This window comes from Chiloscyllium punctatum, chromosome 37 (genome assembly GCF_047496795.1).
Source record: "Chiloscyllium punctatum isolate Juve2018m chromosome 37, sChiPun1.3, whole genome shotgun sequence".
Lineage (NCBI taxonomy): Eukaryota > Metazoa > Chordata > Chondrichthyes > Orectolobiformes > Hemiscylliidae > Chiloscyllium > Chiloscyllium punctatum.
In genome coordinates, this window is record NC_092775.1 from 31896213 (window position 1) to 31919312 (window position 23100).

The window sequence follows — 23100 nt, forward strand, 5'->3', positions numbered from 1 at the left end:
GAGAAAGCATACAGCTTTGCGAGGTTCACGGCAAGCGTATCTAATAGGATGGTCTGTCAGCCAGACTGTAATTCATCAAGAATTTCAATTCAGCCTGCAACTGGTATTCCATATGCAGGTATGTAAAGGATTCCGCAAGGAAACACTCCTTCCAATCAAAGCATGATTTCCTCCCATGTTTGCTACTCGTAGTCCCACTACATAGGTTATCAGCAGCAAACATGGAAGAACGATAGCCCTTAATTGGTAGGCAGTGAGCTGTACAATCATTTCGACATTGAATGAGAGGTGTGGATGTGTGCGTATCTTCGTAGTCACGATGCCTTCATAAGGGTATCACAGCCAAGTCCAATTTTATTTCCCAGTGATGTGCACATGGTATTTCTAAAAGGACTGCTAAATAATAAACAAGAGCACATACAGGAAAATATTTTCCCTTCTTTAACTCTACTTTTGCAACCAATTTGAGTGCACCTTTCATTGTGACACCAGAATCCGCACAGGCTGACCATGAAACTTGCATATTCCTTGGTCAGCATGACTCACTTACTCAAGAGATAAATACATTAGAGCATTAGAAATAACACTAAGTAAACTTTCAACCTTCATCTCGATTCTATCATGGGACATGACATTGTACGACAGGCATTTGTTGCTCAACTTGAATTGCAGAAGGACGGTGTGCTTTCTAAGCCATTTAAGAGAGTCATCCACATTGCTCTTGGCCTGAATTACATGTAGGACACAACAGGTAAGGATAGCAGATTTTATCACTTAAAAAGAACATTTGCGAACCAGGTAGGCTTTCATAAATGATTACTTCATGGTTATTGTTAGGGAGACTAGCTTTACATTGCAGATTTATTAATTGCATTTTAATTTCTACTTTTGTGGGATTTGACCCTATGTTGCCAGAACATTAGTCCTGACCTCTCGATTACTAGTCAACTGACATTATCACTATACCACTACCTGTTCACTGTAGCAACTAACTGAAGCAATTGTTATAATTAGAGTAAAAGGAATAGATGAGTAAAAAGGGGAGACACTTTGTATTTTTAACCTCACTTCAAGCTGCTGCTAAATAATCAAACCAAGAACCTATTGCTACCACAAAATAATAACGAATCTTACATAGTTATCATTGATTTTAAAATTGTAAAATGATTTGGTACAGTCATGCGAATCCCAGTTTAAGGAAGTGTGGCCTGAGCTAAAATTATCTTTGATATATAAAGAATAAATTAATTAATTACTTTCTCAGGTGGAAAAAAATTCAAATTTTGATTTAAGAAAGCTGTGTAAAAGATGAAATCAGTTTTCTTTTAATGGCTGTTCGTTGAATGCCTCAACTTTTATGTTACGAGCAAATATAATGCATAGCTTCACTAACTTTCAATAATGTAATCACCCACACCTTAACTTGAGCCAAGATTTTCAAACAATGCTGTTGCAATGGAGAGTTGTTGATTCATGATTGACTAAATCTAAAGTGACTAGTTCGCATCCTCAAAAGTATCTTTCAGGAGTTTCCTTTTTACTTAGTACTGATGTAATATGCATCATGAAATTTAAACATCTTCCCTCTGAAAACAGTAGCTTTCAAGTTTAACAATGGAAATGTCAGAATGCATTCTAACCTGCAATAATGACTTAAGGAAAATAAAAGTATGTCCACTTCTACAATTTTAAATTGCTTTAAACAGGTCTGAGTAAATGAGCATTTCCAAATACCTTTCTGCCCTTGACCTGGTACGTTGGTTCACTACGCCATCATGACTTTCTTCCTGTTTCTTCTCACAAGTTCTTTCATTTGGGTCAGGAAAGGATATTCTATGATCCGGTGTTTTACCATTCAGTGTCTCAGTTGTCCTTTTGGGAGGCCGTGGGGGTGGAGGACTATACTCTGGAGGCGGGTCAAGATCTTCATTAGACAGCTCTTTCCACTGTTCCTTAAATTAAGGACACAAGTTTTTAGAAAGGTAACCAAGCTGGCTGACCATTCAACTAAGTTTCACCATCTACCTTTTTCTTCATCTCTCCATCTCTTGTTCTGTACGATCCAACCATGCTTAGTCATAGTGATGTGCAGCACAGAAACCCTCCAGTTCAACTCATCCATGCTGACCAGATATCCTAAATTAATCTAGTCCCATCTGCCAGCATTTGGCTCATATCCAAACTCTTTGTATTTACCTATCCAGGTGCCTTTTAAATTTTATAATTGTGCCGGCCTCCACCACTTCCTCTGGCAGCTTGTTCCATAAACGCACCAGCCTCTACATGAAATTACCCCTTATGTCCCTTCTAAATCTTAGATATCTCACCATAAAACTATGCCCTCTAGTTTTGGACTCCCCAACCCTGAGGAAAAGACTTGTCTATTCACCCTATCCATGCCCCTCATGATTTTATAAACTTGTACTCTGTCATCCCTCGACATCAGTTTAAATGTGGATAGCTGGCTATAAGAGAATGGAACACAGTTCAGCATAATCCTGTTACCCAGATACCTACAGACAGAATTTCTGGGAGAATGACATCTCTGCACAGGAATCAGATTCAGAAACAGCTGATATTTCTCTTCAATACAAAAGCTAATTTTAGTCATTCCACTAATAGCTCAGAGACCAGCTAACTAAAGATTCTCTAAGGATTAAACTCAGGACCTTCTTGTTCTGCACCAGATAACTAAGCTAAAGTCTATCTATAGGAGTTTTCAGTCACTTACTCATTTGTAGTTAAATAAAATACTGACACTGTGCCATATCAGTATAAGCCCAGGCTCAGATCAGTATGGTTCACAAAACCAAAATGGATTTTCCATTTCCTATGCCAACCACCACTATACCACAAGTGAGTCTGTTACATTAGATCCAATTCCTGTCATGTTAGGGACACTGTGCTTCACAAAAACTGAGGAAAATACTTGAAACTGCTCAAACTTCTGTTTTAATAACTGTTGAAGGGAGGAAAAGAAAAAAAAGCAAACATATGATAATTCTATATTCCAGTTGAATCTGAAACTATTTGGAGAGAGTCTTCACTTCCATAGCACAGAAGGAAATGCTGAAAGAGTCTTGCCACTACTTTTACTAAGCAAGGCAACTTCATAAGAATAGTGTTTTCTTTTCCCCATTTGAGAGATGTGGGCGTTGCTACCGGCCAGCATTTTTTTTGCTCGGTCCTAGTTGCACTTGAGAAGGTGGTAGTGAGCTGCCTTCTTGAACCACTGCAGTCCACCTGCTGTGGAGTGATCCACAATGCCCAGAATTTTGATCCAGTGACAGTGAAGAAATAGCGATATATTTCTAAGTCAAAATGTTGACTGGCTTGGAGAGGAATGTGAAGGTGGTGGTGTTCTCAAGTATCTGCTGCCCTTGTCCTTTTAGATGGCAGTGGTCTTGGGTTTAGAAGGTATTAAGGATCTTTTGTGAATTCCTACACTGCATCGTGTAGATAGCACACACTGCTGTTACTAAACATTAGTGGGGGGGTGGTGGGCCGGCATTGGATGCTTATGGACGTAATGCTAAAGAAGCAGGCTGATTTTGTCCTGAATGGTGTCAAGCTTCTTGAGTGTTGTTGGGGATACACTCATCCAGGCAAATGGGGAGTATTCAATCACACTACTGACATTCCCTAAAGCCTGTCTACCATCTACAAGGCACAAGTCAGGAGTTAAGTTATTTGCCATAGTATTCCTTGCCTCTGGCCCGCTCTTGTAGCTATTTGTTTATGTGTTAAGTCCTGTTGAGTTTCTGGTCAATGATATCTTCTAGGATGATGGTAGTGTGGAGTTTTCAATGATGGCAATACCATTGAATGTCGTGGGGCTGTTGTTAGATTGTCTTTTATTGGTGATGGGTGCAAGTATTACTTGCCACTTGTCAGCCCAAGCCTGGATATTGTCCAGATCTTGTTGCACTTGAATGTGGATTGCTTCAGCATGAGGAATCGTAAATGGTGCTGAACATTGCGCAAACAAACATCCCCATGCTGACCTCATGACGGAGGAAAGGCATCGATGAAGCAGCTGAAGATAGCTGGGGCTTAGAACACTACCCTAAAGCTGAGACGACTAACCAACAACCACAACCATCATCTTATGTGTCAGGTAGGATTCCAACCTACTGGAGAGTTTGCCCTTTAAATCCACTGATTCCAGTTTTGCTAGGACACCCCTGATGCCACACTTGGTTGAATAAAATCTTGATGTCAAGAGTGCTCACATTACCTTTGGAATTCAGCTCTTTTGTCCATGTTTGAACCAAGGCTGTAATGAGGTCAGGAGCTCAGTGACCCAGGCAGAACCCAAACTCTGCATCTCGCAGCAGGTCATTGCCATAGAAGTGATATTTGAAAGCACTGTCAATGACACCTACCATCACTTTACTGATAATCAACAGTAAATTGATAGGTTGGTAATTGGTTGGGTCGGATTTGTCCTGCTTTTAAATGTACAGGACATACCTGAGCAATATTCCACATTGTCAAGAGGACAGTATTGTAACTCTACTGCAACAGCTTGACTAGGGGAGCAGCAAGTTCTGGAGCACAAGTCTTCAGTACAAATGCTGGAACATTGTCAGGGCTTGTAGCCTTTGCAGTACCCAGTGTGTCCAACCATTTTGTGATGTCAAGTGGAGTAAAGTGAATTGGCTGAAGACTGGTAGCCGTAATGCTGGGAACCACTGGAGGAAGCAGGATCATCTACTTGACAGTTCTGGCTGAAGAATACTGCAAAAGCATCAACCTTGTCCTTTGCATTAAGGTGCTGGGCTCTTCCATCATTGAGGATAGGGATATTTGTGGAGCCACCTCCTCCAGTGAGTTATTTCATCTGCCACCACCATTCATAATTGGAAATGGCAGGACTACACAGCTTAGACCTGATCTGTTAGTTGTGGGATTGCTTAGCTCTATCACATGCTGTTTGGCATGCAAGTAGTCCTGTGGCTTCATCAGGTTAACAATTCATCTTCAGGTATACCTGGTGCTGCTTCTGGCATATGCTCCTGTACTCTATCAAACAATAGTTGACCCCCTTGCTTGATGGTAATGGTTGAGTGGGGGATATGCTGGGCTATGAAGCTACAGACTGCACAGGAGTACAACTCAGCTGCTGTTGATGGCCCATGGCACATCATGGATACCCAGTATTGAGCTGCCAGATCTGTTCCAAGTCTGTCCCATTTAGCACATTGATAGTGCTACATAACACGACAAAGGTTATTCTCAATGCGAAGGCTGGATTTTGTCTCCACAAGTACTGTGCGGTGGTCGCTCTTACTATTGCTGTCATGGACAGATGCATCTGCAACTAGTAGATTGGTAAGGATGAAGTCAAGTACATTTTTCCCCCTTTGTTGGCGCTCTCACCACCCTGCAGGACCTGACTAGCTCAAATCAGTAGTACTGCTGCCCTTGCCATCCTCCATGCTTCTTCTAAGTGTTGTTCAACATGGAGGAATACTGATTCATCAGCTAAGGGAGAACGGTACGTGGTAATCAGGAGGTTTCCTTGCCCATATTTAACTTGAAGCCACGAGACTTTGTGGGGTCCAGAGTCAATGTTGAAAACTCACAGGGCAACTCCCTCCCGATTGTGTACCACTGTGCCACCACCTTTGCTGGGTCTGTTCTGCTGGTGAGACAGGATATATCCAGGGGTGGGGTGATGCTTGGGACAGTCATACCTTACAGACAATGTCAGGCCGTTGCTTGACAAGTCTGAGTCAGCTCTTCCAATTTTGGCACTAACTCCCAGATGTTGAGGAGGACTTGGCGGGGTTGACAGGGTTGTTATGTCCGATGCCTGGTCATCCATCTGGTTTCATTTCTTTTGAGCTTTGGTAGCAACTGATACCACTGAATGGCTTGGTAGGCCTTTTCAGAGGGCAATTGAGCATCAATCACACAGCTTTAGGTCTGGAGTCACAGGTAGGCAACACCAGGTGAGGATGGCAGATTTCCTTCCCTGAAGGACATTAGCGAACCAGGTGGGTTTTTCCAACAATTGACAATGATTTTGCAGTCATCAGTAGATTCTTAATTCCAGATTTTTAAAATTTGAATTCAAATCCGTCTGCCGTGGCAGGTTTCAAAACCCAGATCTCCAGAACAATAGCTGAGTTTCTGAATTTATAGTATAGCAATAATACTACTAGGCCCTCACCTTTAAGCAGGTCATTTATAGAACAGGTTTTGCCACCTGGATAATGTACTTAACAATAATGGGTTTTATGTTCTTACTTTGTCACGCAATAGATTTGTCTTTGTCTAGCCTGCTGAAAGTCCAGTATAATACATAATTTCATTCTCTATGTATTATCAGTTAAATCTTAGTTTTGTTTATTTTACTGATATGTTTTGTTTAGAAACCAAATGATAAAGTCTTCTGTTAGCATCAGTTTGGTTAGAATCAGAAGACTGCGGATTAAAGCTGTGCTCCAGACTGAAGCACAGAAGCTAATGCAAATTGTAGGTACTGCCCTTTCAGTTAACCTATTAAAGAGAAACATCAGATGCGCCGAAGGTTCCATGGCACTACTAACGTCAACCTGTCTAACTGTCATAATTGATCCCTCATCTAATACCACAAAATCAGTCAACTATCTAACTTGATGCTAGTGGCACCTTTATGTGCCTAAGCTGGCTAATGCATTTGACTGTGCAACACTTCAGAAATATTACGTTGCATGAGATGTGCTACAACACATCCTGGCGTAAGGTTTTCTTAATGATCAAAAGCAATTAACAAATTGAAGTACTTACTTGCACAGAGGAGTCTCCCATAATGAATTTGGCCCCTTCAATAATAGCCATATAGGAGAAACGCATTTGATCAGCTGTCTGAATGAGACCCATACGATACTTCCTCATTTCTAATAAAACTTCTTTAATATTTACAGACAAAGGATCTTTCCGCTTGTCCATCTGCCAATGAGTTGTACATTAAGGATTAAATCAGGAAAATCACAGTTCAGTTATCCAGTTCCAATCATTTTTATTTGAGCATTTTAGAACAAGGCACCCGGAATTCTTGTTACAGTATCTTGATATAATAGGTGCACACATTTACCCATATGCACTCGAGAGTGTAAATGTGTGGTGAAGTGAGATTAAAGAAAGAAACAACCCGATGGCTAATAGTTATACAATGTATATCTATGATATTGATAGTTGCCCTATAAAGAACTTTTAAAAAAATTGAATTCAATTTTTTTTAGAATTTGCCGAGATATTTTCAGCAATGTTAAAACTTGTAACTGAACTGAGAGTAAATCATGGTTATCTGGAATGTGGAGCATGGTGATGCTGGCCAGAAAACACAACTTGCTTCAGGACTGCTAGCATAACCTGTGGAACCTTTGTAACATTAGTTGTAAATATCAGGAGCAAATTAATAGCAGTAAAAAAGGTTGTAAATTTTAGGCTGTGCATCAATTTAAAAAAAAGTTGTTTTTTTCCCACCAATAGACTGTTGGATTAATGGCCTTGTTATAGAAATATGTATTATGCAAAATACTGAGCTTGCAGAAACATTTCCTTTAGAAGCATTTCAGAAAATAAAACATGAACTTCCTTCAGTAAAGGTGGGCTCTCAAACAGTTGTTTTTAAAAAAAAATCGTGATTTGTACTCCAATTGTTTTTCTCTTTATTTTCTTTCTCATTTCTTGAGACATTCTTGGCTAATGATGATCAGAAAAGGGCACAATATAATTGGGTATAATGTGCAGATAGGTAATCTGTTTTGTCTTGAAAAGAGTGTCCAGAAAAGAGAAGTATATAATTTGACGAGCAAAATTTCCTTCCACGCATGCAATGTTATTTTTTTTTGTTGAAAGACGAAATTATTTAAACCAAACCCAGAATTCTGTAAGGGATCGATACAAAATATCAAAATTTACTCACCAGAAGGAGGCAAGTATCGACCAAAGAAAAAGTGCCAGATCGTCCTATCCCTGCACTGCAATGAATCATAATAGGTCCGTACTCTGGATTTAATGAGCCAGATTCCCTCACTTTGAAAAGGAAGTTAAGGAATGAAGCAGGTGATTCTGGAACTCCAAAATCAGGCCATGTGGTATAATGAAAGTGCAATATTTCCCTGGTTTCTTTAGTCTAGATAGACAGACAGCGATAACAAAGGAATAAATGTCAATGTAAAGTATCATAGAAAGCTTTAAGCCTTTAATACATCTTCCAAAATATAAATTTTTGTTTGGAATTTCAGTCATCTCATTAATTGATGCTAACAAAACTTGGGAAGAACAAGTGACAGCAGCAAGCTGACTAATATAAACTGGTAGTCTGTCTGTCTTATGAACACTTTTAGAAGTTAATAGACAATATATAAATTCCAAGCTTCTAGAACATTTAAAATATTTTCAACTACATTAATTACCATTTTGAAAATAACTACAGTTAGGATAGAAATAAGATGTGATAAAGGCAAGAAGTGATAAAGGGCAGCACGGTGGCACAGTGGTTAGCACTGCTGCCTCACAGCGCCAGAGACCTGGGTTCAATTCCCGACTCAGGCGACTGACTGTGTGGAGTTTGCACGTTCTCCCCGTGTCTGCGTGGGTTTCCTCCGGGTGCTCCGGTTTCCTCCCACAGTCCAAAGATGTGCAGGGCCAGGTGAATTGGCCACGCTAAATTGCCCGTAGTGTTAGGTAAGGGGTAAATGTAGGGGTATGGTTGGGTTGCGCTTCGGCGGGGCGGTGTGGACTTGTTGGGCCGGAGGGCCTGTTTCCACACTAAGTAATCTAATCTAATCTAAGTCACTTTTAGGAGTTGTGTATAAGCCCTTAGCAGGAGGTTGGAGTATATTCATATACAAATGTATACAACATAGGGAATCAGAAAGTAGAAAATATAGGCCAGCTAGATTAGAATTTTATTAAAGGGAAAATATTAGATGTCATTTAAATTACTGTCAGGAACTTAAACAGGTTTTGTGAAAGGGAACTGGAGTTCTTTGAGGAGGCACACATATGCTGTGGATAAAAGATAAAGCAAATGAAGTACTGTATTTAGATTCCCAGAAAGCATTTGATAAGGTACCACAAAGGTTATTGAGGAAAGTAAAATCTCATGGAAGGTGCAACATATTTGCATGGCTAAATGATTGTTTTGTTAAAGAGTAAAAGTAAATGGGTCTTTTTTAGGTTGGCAAGACGCAACAAGCGGTGTGCTAAAGGGATCTGATCCTGGTGGAAATCAGCAACAATGTTGAGTTCTACATTATATTGGATAAAAAGAGTTCTAACTCAAAAGTCCGAAGTTCCCAAATTCAGTCTGAACTACTTACTGCGAGGTTTTCCACTTCTAATCGCCGCACTGTATAATATGATTTCACATCTTCAGAAATTAATGTTAACTTGAATTGGGTGTCTGGGAATATCATTTCTCCTCCTTCTTTACTTGGCCAGTACTGTGCACATTTTACCTAGAATTGAAAGGAACCTTCTAAAAAAAAAAATTGGCATTCATCTTGTACTAACCAAAGTGTTTTCTGCTATTAAAAGTGAACCAACTCACTATTTCTTCTATTCTGAAGAGATATTCCTGTTACTGAACTAACACAAAGTTATTTCTGGCTAGATAGTAACTTTGTGGATTAATGGAAATAAAACAAACAATCCTAAAAACTTCCTAGCTATACCTTAAAGCACACAAAAGTAGCAGCACAACAAAAAAAAAGTTTCATACAAGCACCTTGCCTTCTATTAAAAGACAATATTTAAAAAAGGTTCTTTAATAATCAGCTTCAGATTAAAACAATGACAATTCTAATAGGATATACTGAAGAAATTATACAGTTGGTGAGATAAGAATATTTCATGAGGTAAGAAAAATGGAAGTATAGCACTCCTAAGAGTTTTCATGGAAGAACATATTATGAACCCAGTTGAGAACTGCTAATATTTAAGAGAAATCTGAATACCTTGTTTTGACAATTATACACGTTTTACTTTTTAAAACAAAAAACGTTTCTCATATAGAACAAATTTAACAAGACAAATACAATTAACACTATAGCTTGAATCTACATTATTCATACCCTCAAGTTTACTTCTTTTTTCCTCCAAGAATACAGGACAGTATCTTAAAGCAACTAACTTCTATAGCAAACCATAAATGAGCCATGGTCATCTGAAAATTTCTTAGCTGCAATTGTTTCCATTTACTCTCACTTGACTGTGAATGCCTCAGCCCAGATTCTGGTTATTTTTCAATACTTCCAAGCTAATTCAGCTGACTAAATTGCAAGACAACATTTAAAGTTTATGAGAAATTCTCCCATTATCTTCAAACTAGGCAATTGCCAGCTTCAGGTTGTAAGTTTGCTTGCTGAGCTGGAAGGTTTGTTTTCAGACGTTTCATCACCATGCTAGGTAAATCATCAGTGAACACCAGTGCTTCACTGGAGGCTATGTCCTGCTTTCTGTGTCTTGGTTTGTTAAGGTGAGTGATATCATTTCTGGTTCTTTTCCTCAGAGGTTAGTAAACGTGGTCCAAATCAACGTTTATTAAATGGAGTTCCAGTTTGAATATCAGGCCTCTAGGAATTCTCGTGTCTCTCTGCTTAGCCTGGGCTTAGCCTAGGATGGGCACGTTGTGCCAGTCAAAGTGGTGCTCTTTGCCTGTATGTAAGGATACTCGTGATAGTAGGTCATGTCTTTTGGTGGCTAGTTGGTGTTCGCGTATCCTGGTGGCAAGTTTTCTGCCCGTCTGTCTGATGCAGTGTTTGTTCTACTTCTTGCAGGGTACTTTGTAAATGACATTTGTTTTGCTAGTTGGTGGTATAGGGTCCTTTAGGTTCTTCAGTAGCTGTTTCAGTGTGTGAGTAGGTTTGTGGGCAAACATGATGCCATGGGATGAGTAGCCCAGTAGTCATCTTAGAGATGTCTTTGATGTGAAGTAATGCGGCGAAAGTTTCTGGGCATGTTGTGTCTACTTGTTTAAGAATCGGCAGACTGTGTTTATTGGATACCCATCATTCCTGAATACACCGTCAAGGCATTTTTCTTCTGCTACTCATGGTTCCTAGCTGCTGCAGTGTGTTGTGGCCCGTTTAAATAATGTCCTGACTTAGCTCCATTTGTGGGTGTTGGGATGATTGCTCCTGTAATTAACTATCTGGCCTGTGTGCGTTGCTCTCCTGTAGATGCTGGTCTGCAGTTCTCCATTAATTGTTCGTTCCACTATGACATCTAGGAAGGGGAGTCTGTTGTTCTCCTCCTCTTTTGTGAAATTTATGCCAGTAAGGATGCTATTGATGATGTTGTAGGTTTCCTCTAATTTGGTCCATTTTGGTCTGTGCACTACCGCCTCTGCTAAGCAGTTGATATTGGTGATCCCATAGGTGTTCCATTGATTTGTTTGTAGGTCTTGCCATTGAAGGTGAAGTGGGTAGTGAGGCACAGGTTAACTAGCTTGTGGATGTTGTCCTTGCTGATTGGGTTGGTGCTGCCTGGTGTTTGAGCCCTGGGTTTGCCCAGTAGTGTGGTCAGTGCTTCTTTGGCCATGCTTATGTTAACTGATCTTAATAGGACTGTCATGGCAAAGGAGACATTATTTCATCCTCTTCCTTTTTGGCGTCATTGATAATGTTCAGGAAGTCTTGGGTGGAGTGGATGGAGTGGCATGAGTTTTCAACGGAGTTGTTTTGCTAGTCTGTATGTCAATGTGCCAGGGAGAGAGACTATGGGTCTGAGAGGCCCCTGGTTTGTGTACCCTAGGTAACCCACAGAACCAAAGTGTATTGAATCCATCAGGTTTCATTTTTTTGGAGATCTATCTTGTTAATTTCACCTGATTTATGAAGTTTCTTCAATGTAGTTTCCATTAGAAATTGCCAGCTTCCATCCCTTCAATAATCAAACAGATTACAGCTAACCTGCTTTCCATGAAATCAAAAGAAATACAGTGGTTGGTGTTTTACTAAGCTTTCAGTGCAGGTGGTGAGATGGTGAGATGGTGGCATAATAGTAATGTGCCTGGATTGGCAATGCAGAACACCCAAGCTAGAGGGTTTGGGGATCTATTCGAATCCCATCATGACATATAATCAACTATTTAGGGGTAGCATCCCTACCTCTACACCAGGGAGTCTGATTCAACTCTCACCTGTTCTGGAGGACCATTCAACACATTTGAATAGGTTGATTAAAAATAGAGAATTCAGGTTAACCCAATTAATGATTTTTTTAAAAAAAAACTAAAAACATCCCCTCCCGGTAAAGTGCAAACCAAATTACTTCCAAAGTGCAACTAACTCTCGCAGCAATCAGGGTACACGTACCAGCCAATAAATACTCTTCTGATACAGTATACAACATTGCTCCCCTTTATATTGATCACCATATGAATGCAATGATGAGTAAAAGATGAAAAATTTTGACTTAATGCATTTTTAAAGCATTATGCAGTTCTGTACTTCCAAATAACTATTGCCTGGTCCAAGGGAGAACAAATATTGATTACACAACTAAATTCTATAATCATGGTTTATTAAATCAACAAACCTCTAAAAAAAGTAGCTAAGTTCTTTATTTATGATCCCCATCTTTAATAAAGATAGACTACTACTGGCATCATTATCTAAGTTAAGGATAAATTTGATTTACAATCCTAATTATTTTCAAATGAGAAAACATCTAGTTTCATACCATTTTTGACTACAGATTGCACAGAGCTGTTGAAACTGTCAATGACTCAAGATGAACAGGAATATAGTCAATTACTTACTGATCCCTTTTCGATCACTCTGTTGAGCATGACAACGCCCCTAGATTTCTGCTCCCAAACCATTTCCCAGAAATGACCACAGGTATTTGGAAGAGGACCCTATAAACCCAAAACAAACATTGATTAGGAACAAAAATAAAAATTCCTGGAAAAAACCCAGCAGGTCCAATAGCATCTGTGTCGAGAAGGCAGTTTTTAAAAAAATTAACGTTAAACGTTAATCTTGCCTGCTGGCTTGCAGCACAAAAATCTAAAAAACTTAAGTTCTACAAATCAAAGTTACTAACTTCTCACACAAGTCTGAATATTAGCAGGCTCTGAGATTTGAAAGCTTCAAATGGTGTATTCTAAGTTTTTTTATAAAGAGGTTCATTGTCAGCCCTCTCACCTCACTCAAACCGCAGGCTGAACGCCAACTCCAGAACATAAAATCCAATCTGGCACATCAGCATTGTAGTCAGTGATTAACTGATGGAGATGTCATCTTTCAAATGAGATAGCTGCTTTAAAATTTGCCTCCCTTTTAAAGAGGACATAAAAGAGATCTCACACTCCAATCACTATTGATCTCATTATTCTACCAAAAGCAGGCGAGTACTTCCAGTGCTCTGGCCAGTACTTATCGGTCAGTCAAGTTCACTATAAGAAAGTACCTGATTACATATCTCATTGCTGCTTGGAAAACCTTGCTGTATGCAAACTGGCTGTCACAGTTTTCTACTTTACAACTGACCACTTCAAAAAGTAATTATTAATTGGTATCAATGTGCTTCATGATATTCTAAGATTGTGAAATACATTCTATAAATGCATGTCCCTTAAATCATGCTCAGAATAAAAGGTTCTTTTGGGGGTGGAGGGGTTGCCTTTTGGCAGTGGTAGTGTCCATACCCTGGGCTGGAAAATCTCGATTCAAATCCCATTGACCCAGAAGTGACAAAATTGGAAGTTGAAAGCAATTTTTCTGCATATTTCCAAATGGCACTGGATCAAATTTGAAGCATGACTTTTTATAATATGGTGTTTATAATATCACATACTTCCAATTCACATATCTGCAAGAGTTAATGGCTGGATCAATATGCTTTAATATGAATTTCTAACTTCTGAATTATATTAGTTATTGGAAACTTAAAAGGCATACTTCAATATTCAGGGAAGCAAAAACTTCAGATTTTTTTACATGAAATATTGTACAACTGCTAAAAATACACATCCATAACAGGTACCACAGAATTCCAATAATTGAATTTATATACTTTTTGCAAAACACAACTTTAGCTGTAGTCAGAAAAGAGTTTGTAATTTATGTTTAGCTTTTTAAATTCAACAACATGGAGGGAAAGGTGACAATGGGCAATCACATCTTACTTTTAAACCTATGTTTGTTGCAAGTCCCAAACATACAGAACCAAAGCTTCCTTGCTGCTAGAGAAAAGGAATCAAATCAAATGAGTTTGGACAATATTAAATTTTACTGAACCACATTGCATATGAAAAGATAGAATATTTAATTCTGGAGTCTCATCTTCCCTTAACTTGATGTCTTTGTTGATGCTGAATGCTCAAAGTGGTATTTCAGGAATTAACTGGAGACTTAGCACCAATAATATACTGACATCTATGCTAAATAAAACTTGTGTAGTTAAAGGAAAATTTATTTTGTTCTGCGTGCCTCTTAAAATTTCTCACCTGAGTCAGAATGTAACTCCTTTGTGCCTCTTCCATTTTAATCAAGCTTGCATTCACATAATCATTATCACCTTGTTGTAGCTTAATTCGACTGTGATCAACTTCATGTTTACAGAAAAAAAAAGATTACTGGTGAGCATTATACTTCATTTATAGTTTTGACAAAACATGAATGGTCAGGACATACCAATCAAGCTGCAACACAGGACACATGTTTAAAGTAAAGTAACATTAACTAACTAGTTGGGTGACTTTGCAGTTTTGAGAGAGACAACGCATAAATTGCATTCTTCAGAAGATGTCAACTAGGACAAATAGCATAAGTAGTTCAATAGGTCTGGGACAGTCCAGCTTAAAAGATCCAAAATCTGTTACTGGTCTGTTGGTCACATGTCTTAAAATGAAACTATAACCAATTTTAACAAAGTTAACATAGAAAACCAAATCTTTCAGATATTTGTAAATATTGTTGTCAGTTTCATTATGCATACAGCAGTAAACTAAACTGAAGAAAGATGCAATTCACCTTAAGAGATCAAGAAATGTTGGGTCTATTGACCATGCTGCACTAAAATTAATTTAGTATAAAACTCACGATGAAACAAGCATATTTTTTTTAAAGGAGTGTGGGAATGATTTTTTTTCTTGAAAGGGAGATACAAAAGGAGAAATTCTGCAGTGCTTTTCTGCACAGCAAAATCCAAGTTTTCAAAGCTGGCCCATTACAACTAAGGGATTCACATCAATTTCAATTTCTAAACAAAATCATAGGTTATATTAAATGAAGATGTTTTGATTTGCTGTTGTAGCAAGGTTAAAAAATACAACGCTTAATTTTCTCTAGGATGTGAAGTGTCATTTCAAAGTGACTTGTGTTTCCTGGCTCAAGGCGTTTTGTTACAATTATGAGCTTTAAATGATTGCTATACTTCGGGACTACATCTTTAAAATAACTGAAAGGAATCATGTGACCTGCTCTGCTATTTGCCTGACAGCAAGACTCGATTGCAGAAGATTAGAAGGTCCATTTGGAAACAACAGGAGCAGCATATGTGCTAACAGTGGATAGGCTGTCAGTAGCAAAGTATCAGAAAAAATAGTGTTGAGAATCTGTTAGAAGTTAGAAACAGCTGTGCTACAAACTGTCCATTTAATTCCAAGATAATTCAGGACCTTGAATCAACTACACAAGTGATAAAAGCCCCAGATTCATATTACCTTGGATTTGGGAAGAGCTGAAGATATCCCTGAAAATTCTCAGTCAGGATCTTGGAGAATAGCTGTGGTCAATAAGACACTATAGTTCACCACACAGGAATGTGGTTAGGAGCTAATAATTGGATTGAAAAGAAAATTCTTGAAGAGTAAAACAAGGATGAGAGATTTGCTGGCTTGCAGAAAAGAAAGATTCTCAAAAGAAATCGTGCAGAGAAATAGTTCTAACTGTAAAAGTTTCCAGAGTAAGAAATGAATAGAATATGTGATTTTTTGAATGCCAAGAAACACATGTGACTGAGAGAAATTTGGATGTCTACTTCATACATATACTTTACACTGTACTTGAAGCTAGTTTGCTATTAGATAACAAAAAGGGAAACATTTTATTGAAATTTAAAGAATAAAATGCTAACAAAGATAGTTTAGTTAATAGCACTTTGTCTTGTTACAGTAAAGTCCTAAATGGTGAAATCTCATCATCCTTTCAGCTATTAATTGGAAGCTTGAATTCCTTCTTAAAAAGAAATTATCTCTGAAGGTCATAATATTCAAAAGTACATACTCCCCTTATAGTACCTTAAGTCTGTGGCTTGAATTTAAAAACAGAATGTAGTCGATTGGGAATGCTGGCCTGCTGTAGAAAAGGCAAACTATCTCTAATCTTCAATGTAGGTAGCCAAATTAATAAAAGTCACAAACTTTTATTGATTACTATTTGATGCACTGCATTAGATTTTCTTTGTTAATCTTCTTGCATTTATCTGTCCTGCAGTTCTTCGGGTCACTTCAATCACACTTTTTTGTTGTGGCTCCATTTGTAAACAAAAATTGCAATTCAATTTGCCGCAGATCATTTCTCCCCCCTTCTGCATACTTTGAACAGGTTTCTCTTCCATCCTGTTCCATCTCACTTCTGGAAGTGCCCTATTTACACTTCATAGCGTTTTACTAAAAGTAGCTATATTTCTAAACTCAGTTTAAAGAGTCTCGGCTATTCGATGCAATGGTAGCCAATGGGTTCTGGGTTTGAACTGGTTACAGGAGAAGGCAATAAATGAGTACTGACAAACTGTTAAAGCACAAGACCAATGACAGTAGGCTGGAGAAGGGAGGATGACAGGGTTTAGAGTGACCATGGGAAACCAAGCTCTTCAAACAAGGAAGGCACCCAAGTAAACATTAATCACAAGTCAAGGTTCATGGTAAGATCAGACACCTCAAACATTTTCAAGGCTTATGGACAGTAGTCAGACAGGACTGTTTTTAATTCATAAATTTTGATTACATTCTTCTGATCAAACCATATACTCAATCAATATTTCTTTTTCAATTTTCCACGCATACAACTCAATGCTATAATTAGGTCAATTACCATTTAAAATAGAAAGTTGTGTCAGGGTGGTCTCTTCAGTTGTGCTATAATACAGCTCTAGAGTAGGTGGGATTTAAACTCAGGAGATAGGGATACTACCACTGCACCATACAGTACTAAGACTTAACTGTTCACACACTTGTCAAACTCCAAAACTATACAAGAGGAGAATTTTAAAGTTCAAGACACTATATATGTGGAGCATATGCTTTGCCACTTTTTTGTAGTGGAACTTAGTTTGCTCCCAATTGTAAAGGCCATAATGAAAAATGAACTAGTTTGACAATTATTCATTTTGTCATTTCAGCAATTTATTCAGAATAAATTAACTGATTACTTTAACCATGCTCAATGTTCTCTTCATCACGTCGCATAACAGTCAAAACTATGGGCACAACTTCAAGCTGGCAACTGTCATTTTTGATAAAAGATCAAGGACTGCATTCAACAATGCTGTAAAATCATATCAGTTTTGTTAAAAATAATTAATTAGTTAATAGTAAACCAGTGGCCCCGACTATGACTTGGCAATGAGGTGCGCCAAATGTATAGTTAATGATTCAGGGAAGATATGTGTTTTTCCTCTTAAAATATGCACTGTTTGCTTTAAGGTTCTCTGAGGTCAGAGTCATAGAGATGTACAGCATGGATACAGACCCTTCAGTCCAACCTGTCCATGCTAACCAGATATCCCAACCCAGTCTAGTCCCACCTGCCAGCACCCGGCCCATATCACTCCAAACCCTTCCTATTCATATACCCATCCAAATGCCTCTTAAATGTTGCAATTATACCATTCTCCACCACTTCCTCTGGCAGCTCATTCCATACACGTACCACCCTCTGTGTGAAAACGTTGCCCCTTAGGTCTCTTATATCTTTCCCCCTCTCACCCTAAACCTATGCCCTCTAGTTCTGGTCTCCCCAATCCCAGGGAAAAGACTTTGTCTATTTATCCTATCCATGCCCCTCAATTTTGTAAACCTCTATAAGGTCACCCCTCAGACTACGACGCTCCAGGGAAAACAGCCCCAGCCTGTTCAGCCTCTCCCTATGGCTCAAATCCTCCAACCCTGGCAACATTCCTGTAAATCTTTTCTGAACCCTTTCAAGTTTCACAACATCTTTCCAATAGGAAGGAGACCATAACTGCAAACTATATTCCAACAGTGGCCTAACCAATGTCCTGTACAGCTGCAACATGACCTCCCAACTCCTGTACTCAATACTCTGACCAATAAAGGAAAGCATACCAAACGCCTTCTTCACTATCCTACCTACCTGCAACTCCACTTTCAAGGTGCTATGAACCTGCACTCCAAGGTCTCTTTGTTCAGCAACACTCCTTATACACCTTTAATGATAAGGTCCTAAGTCCTGCTAAGATTTGCTTTTACAAAATGCAGCACCTCGCATTTATCTGAATGAAACTCCATCTGCAACTTCTTAGCCCATTGGCCCATCTGGTCCCGATCCTGTTGTAATCTGAGGTAACCCTCTTCGCTGTCCACTACATCTCCAATTTTGGTGTCATCTGCAAACTTACTAACTGTACCTCTTATGCTCGCATCCAAATCATTTATGTAAAATGACAAAAAGTAGAGGGCCCAGCACCGATCCTTGTGGCACTCCACTGGTCACAGGCCTCCAGTCTGAAAAACAACCCTCCACCACCACCCTCTGTCTTCTACCTTTGAGCTAGTTCTGTATCCAAATGGCTAGTACTCCCTATATTCCACTAGATCTATCCTTGCTAATCAGTATCCCATAGGGAACCTTGTCGAATGCCTTATTGAAGTCCATATAGATCACATCTACTGCTCTGCCCTCATCAATCCTCTTTGTTACTTACAGTCATAGAGTCATAGAGATGTACAGCATGGAAACAGACCCTTCGGTCCAATCTGTCCATGCTGACCAGATATCCCAACCCAATCTAGTCCCACCTGCCAGCACCGGCCCATATCCTTCTAAACCCTTACTTCTTCAAAAAACTCAATCAAGTTTGAGAGACATGATTTCCCACGCACAAAGCCATGCTGACTATCCTTAATCAGTCCTTGCCTTTCCAAATACATGTACATCCTGTCCCTCAAGATTCCCTCCAACAACTTGCCCACCACCGAGGTCAGGCTCACCAGTCTATAGTTCCCTGGTTTGTCTTTCCCGCCCTTCTTAAGCAGTGGCACGATTGCCAACCTCCAGTCTTCCAGCACCTCACCTGTGACTATTGATGATACCAAATCTCAGCAAGAGGCCCAGCAATCACTTCCCTGGCTTTCCACAGAGTTCTCAGGTACACCTGATCGGGGGATTTATTCACTTTTATCTGTTTCAAGACATCCAGCACTTCCTCCTCTGTAATCTGGACATTTTGCAAGATGTCACCATCTATTCCCCTACAGTCTATATCTTCCATAACCTTTTCCACAGTAAATACTGGTGCAAAATATCCATTTAGTATCTCCCTCATTTTGTGGCTCCACACAAAGGCTGCCTTGCTGACCTTTAAGGGGCCGTATTCGCTCCCTAGTTACCCTTTTGTCCTTAATATATTTGTAAAAGCCCTTTGGATTCTCCTTAATTCTATTTGCCAAAGCTATCTCATGTCCCCTTTTTGCCCTCCCGATTTCCCTCTTAAGTATACCCCTACTTCCTTCATACTCTAAGGATTCACTCGATCTATTCTGTCTATACCTGCCTGCTCACTTTATATCAGTTATTTAGAGGGCAATTGGTATTTTTGGTAAAAAGGACAAAAGTCCATCAATAATAGATCAAATTGAAACTGCAATGAACAAAATCATTCACTTAACATAATTCTGAATAGTACAAAGGTGTCAAACTGCTGGCTTAGATTAAAAATGCAGTAAATGAATGGTTGACATCTAGAGCAATAGTTAATACTGTAGATTAACAAATACCAATGTTAAATACACCAGGTTCTCTATTTTTTCAATTAATACTTAGAGTAAATTCCTTTCCAGCAGGAAATTGGGATGCAATACAAACACACCTTTTACAGTGATCAAGACCCTTCCCATTGTACTTACAGGGGCTGACATCTCTATATCTGTTCCGATTTTTATTTTCTGGAAGCTTGGCTACTTTACAAGGGAAGTCACTGGCTTGATGTCGGATTTCCTGGAATTGCAAAATGGGAAATTGTCAATGAGGCTTCAGGGCTACTATAGCCTAACAGTATAACCAGCATGCACAGTGGTACCAAGAAAACAAAAACTTGCAAATTCCTGCTCAAAGCAGTTAGCTTATTAAAACTGTAATACAAACAGTGCAAATAATTTCAACAACCTTTCTCCACTTTTCTTTAAAAATAAACAATTTGATTGCAACATTAATTGTCTTCAAATAATTTACAGTGAAAGGAGCTACTATGTTTAAACCAAGGTACTTTTTAAATCAAAAATGATTGACTTTGGGATCTGGAGTTTCAAAATAGAAATAAAATGAATAGTACTAAAGGTAAGCAATACTGATGCTTTTAAAAACAAATAGTTTTGCTTAATTACTAGTCAGTGTTAATTAAAAACCAAAATCCAATATTATTCATGTGGAAGGGGTGCACTTTCCCTGCTTTTCATTTGCTGATCTCTCCATAATCTTCCTTTCTTAACTTCTGTTCCAGGTCACCAAAAAGGTGTTTATTTCTTCTCCACTCCACTCATGCTAGTCACAGAGACAGTCTTGGCTTAGATTTTAGATTTAGATTACTTACAGTGTGGAAACAGGCCCTTCAGCCCAACAAATCCACACCAAACCTCTGAACAGCAACCCACTCAGACCCATTCCCCTACAGTTACCACTTCACCTAACACTGTGGGCAATTTACCATGGCCAATTCACCTAACCTGCACATTTTTTGGACTGTGGGAGGAAACCCACACAGACACGGGGAGAATGTGCAAACTCCATACAGACAGTCGCCCAAGGCGGGACTTGAACCCGGGTCTCTAGCGCTGTGATGCAGCAGCGCTAACCGACTTTCTGACACATTTCTGACATTTGGAATCCAACTTCAGTTTTTTGTGTACACAACATTCTGATACTCCAAAACAAGCTCAACACCTTCACACCTTCATCCATAGTATGCATGAGAGTTAGATTACCGATTAAAGCAACAGATGCAACAAAAACGAACTCCATACATTAGTGGAGTAACATTACCAAACTAGCCTGTCTGGTCAGTGATTAAACTTGCAGCATTTCCAGAAGTTGACCCCAATATAATATTTACACTGTTCACCCAAAATCATCCAGACATACTCTTAAGAGGAGGGTGGAAAACAAATTAATGAAAATAATAAATAGTGTCTTTCAAAAGAGATACTGTAAAAGGTGAAGTCTGACTGCGATAATTTGATACAAGGGGAGACATTGGTGCTTTAACCAAGGTTCAGTGCAAGAAATAAACACTCCAGAGTGAAGTAAGTGGGAGAGGATAAAAGACTTCAACCAAAAGGCCTACTTGCAGTGAGAACAACTGTCATGTGAGCTCAGAAGCCACAGTGATGCAAGTACAGGGAATGAAGCTGACTGGTGAACACGATTGGTGAACATTTCTAGATTCGTAAAAGCAAAGTCTTCAGTTTGTTTGTGGAAGCCAATGTGACCCAGAGTCAACACATCTGTGCTAAGCATTTGCAGTTTGAGGAACGTTGGTTCAGAATTGAAGAGCTAGAGTTGTAAACATTGTGCCACATCTGGGATGGGGAAAGTTACCTGGACACAAACAGGCCAACATTTATCAACAGGGAATTTGAATATTTCATACGTTTGAATAATATCTTACATCTAAGGACAGCTCCATACCATCTGTCATCCAATGGTGTGGCAGAAAGATCAGTTCAAACTTTGAAGGCCGGCTTAAAGAAACAGCCTACGGCTTCACTAGATAACAAACTCTCCCACTTCCCATTTAATTATCGAACCACCCGTCATGCAACTACAGGGATAACGTCACCGGAGTTGCTAATGGGGAGAAAACTCCACACAAGGTTAACTCTGATCTTCCCTGCCTTGGAGGGGTCTGATTGGGTAGAATGAAATAGCAATAGGAATGTCAATGCTGGACACAAGACTTGAAGTAAAAGAGTCATTTTACTTTAGGGAAAGAACTTTGCTGTAGGAACGATGGAAATGGCCCGAGAAGGGTAAAGGGCATGGCTGACCCAGTGACGTTGGGTACGTGAGACAGTCCTGAACAAGCACGTGGACCATATGAAAACTACAAACCCGCAAACTGCATGGAAACAAAATGTGCCTGGCTCAACTGCCAGTCTGACTGCTCTGGAACCCATGGGTTCTCCCTCCCCATCAAGCAGAAACTGAGATGCGACACAGGGCATGTTGCTGCCTGAAATTAGAAACAATTTCTTCTGAAACACTGTGCACAAAAGGTGATCTACTGTGCGTTACATGCCACCTACATTCACAGAGCTGGCTTTCAGGAAGCTAGGTCAGGTGTCATGGCCTTTCCGCGAGGAAATAAAGGTGATTTAGTGATAGGATACCAGCATCTGGAGTTATATCAGTCACCGCTGTCATAATGTCTCAACAACTTGCAGTTATAGTATCTTTAAATGAGTAAAATGGTCAAAGGCAGTGCTCAAAGAGGCTAAGTCACCCAAACCAGATGGGTCACACCTTGTGTTGTGGAGGGAAGCAAATGTTCCATGCTGTTCAAATTAAAAGGAAGAACAAAACTGGCAATAATGAACGGATTGGCCTAACATTAAGTTTTAAAAGTCATAACAGGAACTCATCTGTCACTTGAATACGCATCCAAAAGAGATCTCATATGAACTGATAAAGATAAATCACATTCAATCATCTTGAATGAAAATTTGATCAGGTTTTTAGATAAAATCAGATGATTCAAGAGAGTGGAGAAGTCACAGACTTCCAGAAGGTGGTGTCCAAATGCAGAGAGTCCACATTTAACATTGTTTCACTTTAACATTGCTAAGTTGTTAGTACTAGAAATCTCATGGAACGTTGAAAAGATTAATTTTAACACTGCTTATTACAATACTGT

The 23100-nt window shown here is 39.2% G+C and overlaps 1 protein-coding gene across 1 annotated transcript in view; it reads right to left on the reverse strand.

Moving 5' to 3' along the window:
* LOC140462976 (tyrosine-protein phosphatase non-receptor type 1-like) overlaps positions 1-23100 on the reverse strand; it is a 93290-nt gene that overhangs the window by 8071 nt on the left and 62119 nt on the right. Inside the window, exons 2-8 of the mRNA XM_072556549.1 lie at positions 20099-20189; positions 14456-14556; positions 12764-12862; positions 9321-9458; positions 7919-8128; positions 6778-6939; positions 1735-1952 (exon numbers count right to left, since the gene is read on the reverse strand). Of these exons, the coding sequence (XP_072412650.1) occupies positions 1735-1952; positions 6778-6939; positions 7919-8128; positions 9321-9458; positions 12764-12862; positions 14456-14556; positions 20099-20189 (1019 nt within the window). The remainder of the gene's footprint in view (positions 1-1734; positions 1953-6777; positions 6940-7918; positions 8129-9320; positions 9459-12763; positions 12863-14455; positions 14557-20098; positions 20190-23100) is intronic.